The sequence below is a fragment of the Benincasa hispida genome, chromosome 11 (assembly GCF_027475165.1).
Source record: "Benincasa hispida cultivar pf3 chromosome 11, pf3_genome.v1.1, whole genome shotgun sequence".
NCBI lineage: Eukaryota > Viridiplantae > Streptophyta > Magnoliopsida > Cucurbitales > Cucurbitaceae > Benincasa > Benincasa hispida.
In genome coordinates, this window is record NC_143488.1 from 49,926,440 (window position 1) to 49,939,170 (window position 12,731).

Genomic DNA, 12,731 nt, shown 5'->3' on the forward strand with positions numbered 1-12,731 from the left:
AATAACTTTTTCACAGTAGCTTAATTGACTAATGGTTAAAATAGAGGAAGCCCTGTCTTTTTTTATTTCAATCCCAAGGATCTTTTTAGACTGACTCAAATCCTTCATGTCAAACTCTCTCTTTAGGAGATCTTTGACATGTTTTAAATCCTCCTTAGATTTCCCTGCTAGTAGCATATCATCAGCATAGAGTAGTAGATAGACTTTGTCCTTATAGGTAGTTGAATTAATATAAGAACAAATGTCATAAGAACTTCTTTGAAATCCAATACTCTCTATGTAATCATTAAATCTTCTGTACCGGCATCTAGGGGATTGTTTAAGACCATATATAGATTTGTTTAGAAGACAGTATAGGTCTTCCTTCCTTCTTTCTTCAAACCCTTTAGGTTGAACCATATAGATAAACTCTTCTATATTTCCATGAAGAAAAGCTGTTTTAACATCTAGTTGATCTAGTTCAAGGTTGTACTGAGCAACTAGAGATAAAAGAAGTCTAACAGAGGTTTATTTTACTACTGGTGAAAAAAATTTCAGAGTAGTCTATGCATTCCCTTTAGGTAAACCCCTTAGCCACTAGCCTTGCCTTGTACCTAAGCTTTTCTTCTTTGGTAGAACCCTCGTTTAGTTTATATATTCACTTAGAAGCTATAGGTTTGCATCCTTTAGGAAGAGGGGCTAGAGTCCAAGTATTATTGAGAGTGAGTGATTCCATTTCTTCACACATAGCTTGAATCTAAGACCTAGCATTAGGATAGTTTACTGCCTTTTCAAAAGTAGCTGGTTCTTGGTCATTAGGAGCTATTGTGGCATTTAGGACTAGGTTCATGTAATTAGTTTCAGTATATCTAACTGGAGGAACTATCACTCTTCTTTGTCTATCCTTATCCAATGAATACTGACTTAAATCAGGTACAACTTCAGTATTCTCAGCATGCTCATTTGAGTTTTCCTCTTATTCTTCTTCAGTTTCATTAGGAGGGTTATGACTAGTGGAAGAATCTTTAGATGTCTCCACTTCAATCCTAGCAGTACTAGGGCTTTTAGAAACTTCATAAGTTATCTTTTCTTTTAGCATAAACATCTCTTTTTCTCTAAAAGTGACATCCCTGCTTATGACAAATCTTTTCTCAATAGGATTCCACATCTTAAAGCCTTTAACGCCTTTTAAGAACCCTACAAACATACATTTTATTGTCGTAGACTTTAGTTTCCCCTGATTTTGGTGAATATAGCCAACACATCCAAATATCCTTAGATTTTCTAGGTTAGGTAGATGTTTTGTTTATTTTCTTCAGGAGTTATAAAGTTTAGGGAGGAATGAGGACACCTATTTAAGGTGTATACAGTGTAGCTTGCTACCTCAGCCTAATATTTTTCACTAAGAATTGCATCTGAAAGAAGACATCTAACCCTTTCCATGATTGTTTTATTTAGTCTTTCAGCAACTCCATTCTATTGAGGAGTAAATCTAACAGTCTTATGCCTAGTTATTCCTGTTTCTTTACAAAACTTGTTAAACTCTTCAATACAAAATTTCAGTCCATTATCATTTCTTAGGTATTTAATTTTTTTAGAGGTTTGCTTCTCTATCATGAGTTCCACTCCTTAAACCTATCAAACACTCTGTCTTTAGTTTTAAGGAAGTAGACCCAACTTTTTCTAGAGAAGTCATCAGTAAAAGAAAGTAAATACTTTGAGCCACTTAGGCTAGGTGTAAGAGCTGGACCCCATAGGTCAGAGTGAATATAATCTAGGATAGCTTTTGTGGTGTGTTGTGCTTTAGTGAAACTTTGCCTTATGACTTTTCCTAAAACATAGTGTTCACAAAAGGTTAGATTTTCTAAGAGACCTTTAGGTAAAATCCCTTGTTTAGATAGGACTTCTAGGCCTTTAGCACTAATGTGAGACAACTCTTGTGTCAAACATCAACATCCGTGATCTCATTTGTGGTGGCAACATATGCCCCTGTCATCATTTCAACTCCTTTGACCACAAATAAGTCATTTATCTTTTCCCCAACTAGTATCACCTTAGAATCTTTTAGCACCTCAAAGGTTCCTCCTTTACCCCTGTACTCACACCCATTTGCATCAAGCATACCTAAGGAGATTAGGTTTTTCTTAAGAAGTGGAACATATCTCACATTCCTAAGAAGTTTAATAGTTCTAACAGTCTTATGCCAATGCCTTTTATCCTACAGCCTTGGTTGTTTCCCATATAAATCATTTCTTCTTCAATTTCTTTAAAGGTGTTGAACCATGGTCTCACTGAGGTCATGTGGTAGGTGCATCCAGAATCTAGGACCCAATCATGTTTTCCTAGAGGATTTACCTTCTACAACAGATGCTTCGGGCTGTTTGCCTTTGGAGTCTTTTTCTTTCTCTTGGTTTTTCCTTTTCAGGATAAAACAGTCTTTGATGAAATGTCCTTTCTTTTTGTAATACTTTCATTTTAATTTGTGTTTAGACTTATTATCTTCTAAATTTTGTGGCTTTTTGTCCTTTGAGTGATTTGGTTTAAAGTTTCCCTTAGCAAATAACCCTTCACTACTAGGATGATCCTTTTTATCAATCTGTAATTCTAGCTCTCTAGTTCTTAGGGCTGATATTATAGTATCTATACTTATACTATCCCTTCCATATTTTAGAGCATTTTTAATTTCCTTATAGGGTTCAGGAAAAGAATTAAGAAGCACGTAGGCCTCATTCTCATCACCAAGTTTTTCTCCTAAGGTTTTGAATTCAGCAACAATTTTCTTGAACTCATCTAAATTATCAGTTAAAGATTTTGATGAATTCATTTTAAATGTAAAGAATTTCTCCCTAAGGTACATTTTACTAGGAAGATCTTTGGTAGCATATAATTCTTCCAGTTTAGTCCATATCCTATAGGCAGTTTCTTGATCTAAGACTTGTCTTAAAACACTATCACTAAGGTTTAGAACCAACGTACCATAAGCTGCTAGCTCCCAGTCTTCTTTTTCTTGAGCTGTCACTGTGGCAGGGAGAGTTGATTAGCGAAGGAGGACTCTGTGAGTTCTGTTGGCCGAGAATTATCTTGATTTTGGCCTTCCACAGGCCAAAATCTCCTTTTCCATCGAACTTCTCTACTTCGAATCTTGCTACTAACATCTTGGAGTGAAAAACTTGAATCTTGAATCTTCAAAAACTACAATCTTGTAAGTCTTTTGCTCTGATACCACTTTGTTGGGCCGGCACACTTTGAGATTATGAACTTATAAAAGCCCAAATGATGAATTGTAGGCCCTGTTTACTAATCCAAATCGTGAACCCAAACTATTTTGCCCCAATTAAGTTGGTTTGGTAGAAAACTTGGACCTCCTTTGTCCACGATCTTCCAGTTGATGTGCACCACGTGGAATATCCCAGTATCTTTTGCCTGATGAAAGTGAATGACTATCTTTGATTTTGATGGAATTTTTAGAACAATTAATTTCTTTCTCTCTCTCGTTCTCTCTATCGTTTTGCAGAAACTTTTCTAACCCTATTCTTTCTTTCTGATTGTTTCGAGTGATTGTTGTGTGAATGAAGATGATGAAGAACATGCAATCTTGTAGAAGAAAAGAGAAGGAAGAGATCTACACGATGATATACATGGTTCGATAAATGATGCCTACATCCACGGGAAGGAGAGGAGAATTTATGATACAAGTAGTTACAATAACAAACTATAAAAGAAAAAGAAATGTGAACAGCTATTGAATATATGGTTGAATGTTTGAGCTTATTTTACTTCAAAGGAGAAGTATGTTTCTGGTATGATTAAGTTATGAGATTTAAGTTAAAGTGATTTTCAATTCCATGGATCTTTTATCCATGTGATTATTCGATACACCATGTAAATGTGTTTCCGCGGTGTAAATGATATAGTTTTGTTCCCAATACATCTTGAGAATGTGTTTCTAAGGTGTAAATGTGGTTATGTTTCTCGATGCACCTTGAGAAATTTGTTCCTAAGGTGTAAATGATATGGTTATGTTTTCCTAATACAGCATAGAATGTATTTTAGTGATGTAAATGTTAGACCTACGTGTACGTATGGAAGGATTAGTCTATCATGTGTAACTGTATCATTTTAAACTTTTCTAAAGTAATCAATTGACATCTTTTTAAATGAACAAACTCTACAAAATTTTGATTTTATAAATTCTCTTTTCCTTAAAACAAAAAAGTAATAAAGATTTTTCATTCCACAATCGTTTCAAAATAAACAAACCAAACCTCCAAAGTCGATATTTCATCCAAACTTCTCTGCTTTTAAAATTATAAATATTTTTGCAAAAGATTATTTGCAAATGTTGAAATTAATAAACGATAATTCTTTTTAAAAAATAAAAACTTCCTTATAACAAAAATTAGGGCTTCAAAAGGTTAATTATCTAATATTTGATGAATTTATTTTGGAAGTCATAATAAATTGAAATAAAATTTTCTATGACTTTTAACCACTCATAATTATTGTTATTATTTATTTTGATAGTGATTAATTAAAACATGAAACATCTACAAAATAAAAATATTTTTTTTACAAAGCCTATTTTTCTTAAATCAACATGAAAAAAAAAAAGATTTCATTCTTTGAACGAGTATTATGGAATGCTAATACTTTGTCGTATATAAACCTTACGGTTCATTTGCAGACCATTTTGGCATATTCTGGGTGTCCAATTACATTCTCTAATTAAAGATTGATGCTGACTTCATTTTGCTCGGCTTAAAAGTATGCTAGTACGTGTTGCAAACTTATAGCGAGGATTTTAATTTATTATTCAGGGGATTTTTGGACATTTCAATTTTGTATTTGGGTTGCACTTATTAATTTTTCTTTTTTTCATTTATGCAAACTTAAAAATTGAAGCTACAAACCCAATTTTTGTAATATGGTTTGCTACAACTAGCCCTTAAATTAATAATTATAACAAAGTGCTTATCGGAAACAAAGATTTTATTTAATATTTTAGTGTGTATACACATACATTACATATATATTCAAAAGCAATCTCTAAACCACCATTAGTCTTCTAGCACCACGCATGAAGCAATGAAATTTGCCCTCCAAAATTCTTAATTGTTTAGTTGAGGAAGAACGTAACTTATCACTTAGATTCCTTTCTCTCATTCTTTTTATTTTTCGTCGAAATAAAAAACTCAAGCACTCTGAATTTGATTGTGTTAAGGAAGCCAACATGGATAGCCAAGTCACCAAGAGAAAACCACTCAGCAACACAATCAGCAAGGCAAAGCTCTCACAATTACAAAATAACCAGATAACAGAAGGAATATAATTAGTTACAAATGAACCAATCAAAGTGCAACACCTGTATTATAATTATACTATTTTCTCATATTCATTTATTCTTCAAATCCCGATTCTAGGGATTCCTTTTGTATAAAGGGTGGCTTCCCTGTATAACAAAATAAAAGGAAATACAAAAGCTATTTGATGAGTGTTTCTTCGTCTTCCTCTCACATCTGCTGCAAGTCTCCTCATCTTCCATTCTTAACTTGGTATCAGAGCGTCATAATAACCAACATCAATCAAAGCAACCAAGGTCCGAACTTCGGCACGACCAATTTCAACAGCCCACCCCTGAATCAACTTCTCAATCAAATAACCTCCATAAAACTCGACCGCAACAACTTTTTCCTCTGGAAAAATCTAGCGCTTCCAATCCTTCGAAGCTATAGACTCGAAGGATATTTAACCGGACAAAAGATATATCCCCCTATGTTTTTACAATCAGCAGTTGGTGAAAATGGACCGACTGGAACAACAAGAGCTGGAGCTGGACCATTCAACTCAGAAGGGAATCCCGGCAGTGGAGCTTCCAACTCGTTGATCACACCTAAGGTAAACCCTCAATATGAAGCGTGGATGGCTATAGATCAACTTCTCCTTAGCTGACTATATAATTCGATGATGCCTAAGGTAGTCGTTCAAGTAATGGGATGCAAATGTACAAGGGACTTGTGGACAAGCATTCAACAATTATTTGGAGTTCAGTCTAGAGATGAAGAAGATTATCTGAGTGTGTTTTAAACAACCAGGAGAGGTAACTTGAAAATGGAAGAATACCTACGAACTATGAAAATAAATGTTGATAATCTCGAGCAGGTTGGTAGTTCAGTACCTCCAAGAGCTCTTATTTCGCAGGTACTGCTGGCGCTTAATGAAGAAGATAACGCTATCGTGACCACAATCCAAGGGAAAGCTGAAATATCATGGTTAGATATGCAATTGAAGCTTCTCCTGTATGAAAAAAAGGCTAGAACATCAAACAAATCAGAAGACCACATTAGGTTTTAACCAAGTCGGCAATGCATTAGTAAACATGGCTAATACAAGGAACATCAATCAAAACAACAAGTTTACCAGCAACAACAACAGTCAATCAGCTGGCGGAGGACAATGAGGAGGAATGGTAGGGGCTGTGGCAGGGGAAGGAACAACAAACCGATCTACCAAGTCTATAGAAAGATTGGACATATAGCTTACTTCTGCTTCGACAGATATAATCGAGAGTTTGTCCCAAATCATCCCCGAAACAAGGGAACACCCTTCACCAACAATCGGACCAAGAGTGTGCTCCCACACCCAATTGCTCTAGCCACTGCCCATGGTAGTAATCCTTTTTTGACAAGTCACAAAACCATGACTGATGCAAACTGGTATGCCGACAGTGGAGCCTCCAACCATGTCACCTCTGACACCAACAACCTTGGCAACCCGACTAAATATGCAGGTACTAGATCAGTCACTGTGGCTAATGGTAATACTTTAGAGATATCTCATGTTGGGAATGCTTGCCTGTCTAGTGATACCTGCCATCTGAAATTGAATGACATATTGTATATGTCTGCTATTGCAAAAGACCTGGTTAGCATATCTAAGTTAACATAAGACAATAATGTGTTCATTGAATTTCACACAAACTATTGTCTTGTTAAGGACAAGGGTACGGGAAAAACCATACTGAAGGGAATGCTTAAAGACGGAATATACCAGTTAGAAGATGTAGAGGTTAGCATAAAGATCGTAGAGAATATAGCCCCATTACAGTTAGTGCACAAAAATAACAATCTATCTGCCCTTACCTTATCCTCTAAACATAGGGTGTCTAAGAATACATGGCATAGATGTCTTGGTCATCCATCACCATGAACATTAGAGTTTGTCATCAAGAATTGTAGTCTTCCTACATTGTCTAATGAAGATCTTAAATTTTGTGAATCTTGTAGCTATGGAAAATCACATTCCTTAGCATTCCCTAACTTTAACTCAAGGGCATCTAGATTATTTGAACTCTACACACTGATCTTGGGGTCCAGCCCCTCTATTATCGATGGATGGATACAAATACTATGCTATATTTGTAGATGACCACAGTAGGTATACATGGATCTACCCTCTAAGACTAAAAAGTGACACACTCGTAGCTTTTTAGCACTTTCTCACCATGATCCACACTCAATTCAACACCATAATCAAGTCTCTATAGTCGGATAATGGAGGAGAATTTGTTAAAATACATAAGGCTTGCCATCAACTTGGCATCTCTTCTAGATATTCTTGTCCATATACCTCAGCACAAAATGGAAGAGCTGAGCGAAAACATAGACATATCGTGGACACCAGACTAACCTTACTTGCCCAAGCACATCTTCCTCTACATCACTAGTGGGATGCATTCTTATACTCGGCACTTCTAATCAACGGCCTTACCACCCCTATCCTAAAAGGGAAGTCACCTATGGAGGTAATGTTTAACAAGAGACTCAAGTTTGAAAGTCTTCGAATCTTTGGATGTGCTTGTTTTCCATACTTGAGACCATACAACTCACACAAGCTGAACTATCGCACAGAGAAATGCACCTATCTAGGACCTGGTGTGAATCACAAAGGGTATAAATGCCTCAGCTCCAATGGTAGGGTCTATATATCTCAACATGTAATTTTTGATGAAACTGACTTTCCCTTTCAACTATCTTTCTTAGATGCCAGGATAGGCAAGCAAGAATAGCAGCATGCCCTATCCACTGGCTTCCTATCAGCTCAATCACCCCACACAGTGACTCTATCTTCCATATACGCACTCCCTCCCCCTCTCTGATAACAAGCCCACCCCCCACTCAACCACCAACTATCGACACCCCAAACAGCCAGCCCATATCAGCCATACCATTGCCCGCAGGCCACTCTGCCAATCTCTCACCATCCTACCCGACACATGAAAATATCCACCCTACCGAACACCATGTCTAGGGTCCACAATCCACATCTACCGTGTCTCCGAAAATAACCCCCTCTCAATCTGACCAACAACCGAGTATACCTCCCCTCCCTTCCATCACAGATACGTCCAACCCAATCCAAAGACCTCTACTACCACTACCAACTCACTTAATGATCACCCGTGCAAAGGTAGGAATATTTAAACCCAAAATCTTGGCATCCCACACCAAAAAGGACTGGTCCCTGAGCGAACCTACAAGAGTAACTGATGCATTAAAGACCACTCAATGGAATAAAGCTATGAGTGAAGAATTCACAACACTGATGAAAAACAAGACCTGGACACTAGTTCCTCCATCACCTTCGATGAATGTTATGGGAAATAAGTGAATATTTAGAATTAAAAGATGTCTAAATGGCTCCATTCTATACTACAAGGCATGACTCGTAGCTAAAGGATTTCATAAAAATCTAGGCATTGACTTTTTTGAGACATTCAGTCCAGTAGTGAAGGCATCAACCATTTAGATCATCATCAGTCTAGCAGTATCAAGAGGGTGGCAACTAAGACAACTAGACTTCAACAATGCTTTTCTCAATGGAGTCCTAGATGAATAAGTATACATGTGCCAACCACAAGGCTTTGTCAATCCCCAACTCCCAAATCATGTATACCGCTTACACAAGGCCATATATGGTCTAAAACAGGCACCAAGAGCTTGGAACAACACACTGAAAACAGTATTGTGTAGCTGGGGATTTCAGAATGCCAAATCAGATACATCTTTGTTTACATTATCGGAATGAATCTACATTGGTTCTACTATCAGTCTATGTTGATGATGTTATTGTTACAGGCACTGATCAGCTACTAATCAATAAAATCATCACTGCCCTAAACTCAAATTCGCCCTGAAAGATCTCGACAACCTCAGCTACTTCCTTGGAGTATAGCTTCACAACGTGGCCAATGGGGTCATACTCAGTCCCAAAAAAATATAATGAGGACCTACTTAACAGACTTGATCTTGGGGACTTGAAACCAGCACTCTCTCCAAGTGTACTCAACAAATAGCTATCCATCATAGACGACACGCCTCTTGAAGATCCCTATATCTATCGAAGCACGATTGGTGCCCTACAATACCTAACTACAATGAGACCAGACATTACTTATTCAATTAATCACCTAAGTCAATACTTAAAGCAACCAACGAACATCCACTGGCAGGCAATAAAGAGAGTACTCAGATTCATAAGTGGCACAAGACACTTTGGCATCTACCTTCAACAGGGAACAAATTTGTCCATTTCTATCTTCTCCGATGCAGATTAGGTAGCCAATGCAGACGACCGGAAGTCCATTGTTGCATACTATGTCTTCCTTGGAGGAAACCTCATTTCATAGTCTTCAAAAAAAATAGTCCATCGTAGCTCGATCAAGCATGGAGTCTAAATACCAAGCTATAGCTCATGCCTCCAAGGAAATCATATGGATCCAACAACTATTGAGTGATATCGGTGTAAAACAGTAGTCGGTCCCAGTCCTATAGTGTGACAACCTCAGCGCGAGTGCACTAGTCGTGAATCCGGTATTTTATGCCAGAACCAAACACATCAAAATCGACATTCACTTTGTTCATGATCAGGTTCTACGAGGCCAGCTTGATGTTCGAAATGTACCATCTTCCGACCAAGTAGCTGACTGCCTAACCAAGACACTAACACACTCTCTATTCTTCGCCCTTCGATCCAAATTTGGAGTAGTTGCACTACCCTCTCATTTGAGGGGAGATTTTAAGGAAGCCAACATGGACAGCCAAGTCACCAAGAGAAGAACCACTCAGTAACACAGTCAGCAAGGCAAAGCTCTCACAATTACAAAATAACCAGATAACAGAAGGAATATAATTGGTTACAAATGAACCAATCAAAGTGCAACACATGTATTATAATTATATTATTTTCTCATATTCATTTATTCTTCAAACCCCGATCCTAGGGATTCCTTTTGTATAAAGGGGGGCTCCCCTGTACAGCAAGATATAAGAAAATACAAAAGCTATTTGCTGAATGTCTCTTGGTCTTCCTCTCACGTCTGATGCAAGCTTGCTTGTCTTCCATTCTTAACTGACTGGGCAAAAATATACGCATAGGTATAAATTGTTTATTCATTCGATATTGCTTTTCAATACCTAGATATTACTATTAAGAAAAAACTAGCTGCATGCATTTAAAAATTGCCATGTGGCATTTTTTTATAAAAAATTATTAAAAAATTATTTTTAGTGCATAGATGAAGGGGGATCAGCTTTTACTATTTTAGGATTTTGGACACAACGATTGTACGTTGAGAAATTCCTTAATATTTTCACCCTTTTTTTGTCCTGATTTGGACACCCTCTTTGTTTTTATAAATTAAAAATCAACGAGAATCAGTGCTTTGAAATTTGAATACAATAACATTTTCAAATTACAATCAAATTTTGGAATATTATTTTTTTTAATAGCCATAGAATTTTACACAAAAAACCTACATCTTTTGGATTATAAGCCAATGTGAAGCCATGGGAATATGATCATTAATGTTGAAGTTGGGAGGGAAGAGGAAGATGACCCTTCTGTTGTAGGCTCTTTACAGTTTCATATATGCATTGTTTAATTGGTGTGAACTCCATTCCCAATGACTTTAGCTTCTCCACTGTGTATTTGTAAGGTTTCTTTTTGGGATTTACCTCATCAGAACACCTATAGCAATTCCATCATATATAACCCATCATTAGTTATCCATATATAATTGGATCAGTACTTGAATTTTCTTAATTTTCAGTAACTGTAGGGAGAGCTGAGATGAAACTTACTTGGTAGGAAGAGGATATTGAGGGAAGAAGTTGGCAAGAATATCAACCAAATCTCCACGATGAAGCATACTCTCAACACAAATATATCTTCCTGATGCTGATGGAGTTTCATAGACCAAAACATGAGCTTTTGCAACATCCTTAACATCAACATAACCTTGAACTGCATTTACATATGTCTTTGCTGATCCAGTCAAATACTTCATTATATGAACCACACTTGCATTCACTCCTTCTTGCAATAGAGGCCCCAATACCAACATTGGGTTTACCACTACAAGATCCACTCCCCTTTCTTTTGCCACTTCCCATGCTGCTTGTTCTGCCTTTGTCTTTGCATAGCAATACCAATTCTGTCCACACAATTTAATTTTCCACACTTCAAATATTTATATACTTTTCTAAGTTGATTAAAGGGCCAAAAGCTAAGTTGTTACCTTGGTGTTCTTGCAAAACTCAAGGTCACTCCAACAAGACTCATCCACCACTGTGTCCGGGCTTCGGTTAGGGTTCATATAGACGGTGCCGATCGATGACGTGAACACCACTCGTCGAACGTTTGCTTCAGCGGCCGCGGTCATGACGTTCTTTGTTCCGATTATGGCTTGCTCTACCTTTTCCTGTAATTGATACACGTGAATACTATTTTTATTTATCATATAAAATAAAGCAATTTACCGTAACTCTTCAGCTTAATCTTAAACTTCGAAAAAGAGAGAAATCATGAAGTGAAGTTCTTACAGGATCATCGGTCACCGGAGTCGCAGTGTGGAAAACACCATGACAACCCATAATGGCTGTTTTGAGGCTGTCTAAATCTAGAAGATCGGCACTATACAAAGACAACCTTTCTTTAGCGCCTTCCAAGTTCTTCAAATGAGCATTCTTTTGATCATCTGGGTTTCTAACAGTTCCTCTAACAGTGTAGCCCTTCTCAAGAAGAAGCTTTACAAGCCATGAAGCAATGTAGCCTCCGGCGCCTGTGACACACACAGTTTGGCCAGAAACTGCAGAGGTATCAATCGGCATAGTGGTGGACCTGGAAAAAGAAAAAGGGTTTGTTTTGTTTTGGGGTATGAAAGAGTATGAGAGAAAGTTGAAAGAAAAGAGATTTAAGTTTAGAGAATGGATGCATAAAAAATGAGTGGAAGTTGGATTGGTCTTAAAGGAGAGAAATTCATTAAAGAATTAGCACATGTTGATATATCTATTAAAAACGGTTAGTTTTAGTTGCTATTGAATATTTTGGTCAAATTGAGACCTCTGAAAACCTACACCGTTCTTCGTCGAAGATGCTTAATTTTCTCTCTCTCTTCATACTTCAACGAATGTTCTCTCTCACTTTCTCCCAAAGTTTACAATATAAAGATTATACCATATTAGTCTTTGAATGTTGACAAAGGGGTATTTTGGTACTCTAACCTTCTTGGGTAATTATTTTAAGGGGTAAAACTTTTTAAAGTATTTTTAAATATAGCAAAATGTCACTATCTATTAGTGATAGTAACATTTTACTGTATTTGTAAATAAGTTTGTTCATTTTCCTTTTATTTAAAAATAACTCTAACTTGGGTGTAGCTTTCTTGTGGCAATTCCTTTTTAATTAGATTTTTA

General features: G+C 36.8%; 1 protein-coding gene across 2 annotated transcripts; it reads right to left on the reverse strand.

Moving 5' to 3' along the window:
• Positions 1-10,203: 10,203 nt before the first annotated feature.
• Positions 10,204-12,236, reverse strand: LOC120091358 (cinnamoyl-CoA reductase 1-like). Of its 2 annotated transcripts, XM_090306615.1 has the most exons (5): positions 11,859-12,236; positions 11,555-11,737; positions 11,118-11,470; positions 10,794-11,004; positions 10,204-10,390 (listed from the first exon to the last, which is right to left on the reverse strand). In XM_090306615.1, the coding sequence occupies exons 1-4, from the start codon at positions 12,144-12,146 to the stop codon at positions 10,839-10,841; spliced, it is 990 nt and encodes a 329-aa protein (XP_090162741.1). In that variant the 5' UTR covers positions 12,147-12,236; the 3' UTR covers positions 10,204-10,390; positions 10,794-10,838. The 2 variants fall into 2 exon arrangements, with proteins under 2 accessions (XP_090162741.1, XP_038905284.2); XM_039049356.2 differs by having other exon boundaries at positions 10,204-11,004.
• Positions 12,237-12,731: the final 495 nt, after the last annotated feature.

Bases quoted from the DNA above. Each gene is read 5' to 3' on its own strand.
- LOC120091358 (XM_090306615.1), bottom strand. From the start codon at position 12,146: ATGCCGATTGATACCTCTGCAGTTTCTGGCCAAACTGTGTGTGTCACA. The intron at 11,471-11,554 runs GTAACAACTTAG...TTGTGTGGACAG, and splicing joins AGTTTTGCAAGAACACCAAG to AATTGGTATTGCTATGCAAA. The intron at 11,005-11,117 runs GTAAGTTTCATC...GAATTGCTATAG, and splicing joins CAATATCCTCTTCCTACCAA to GTGTTCTGATGAGGTAAATC.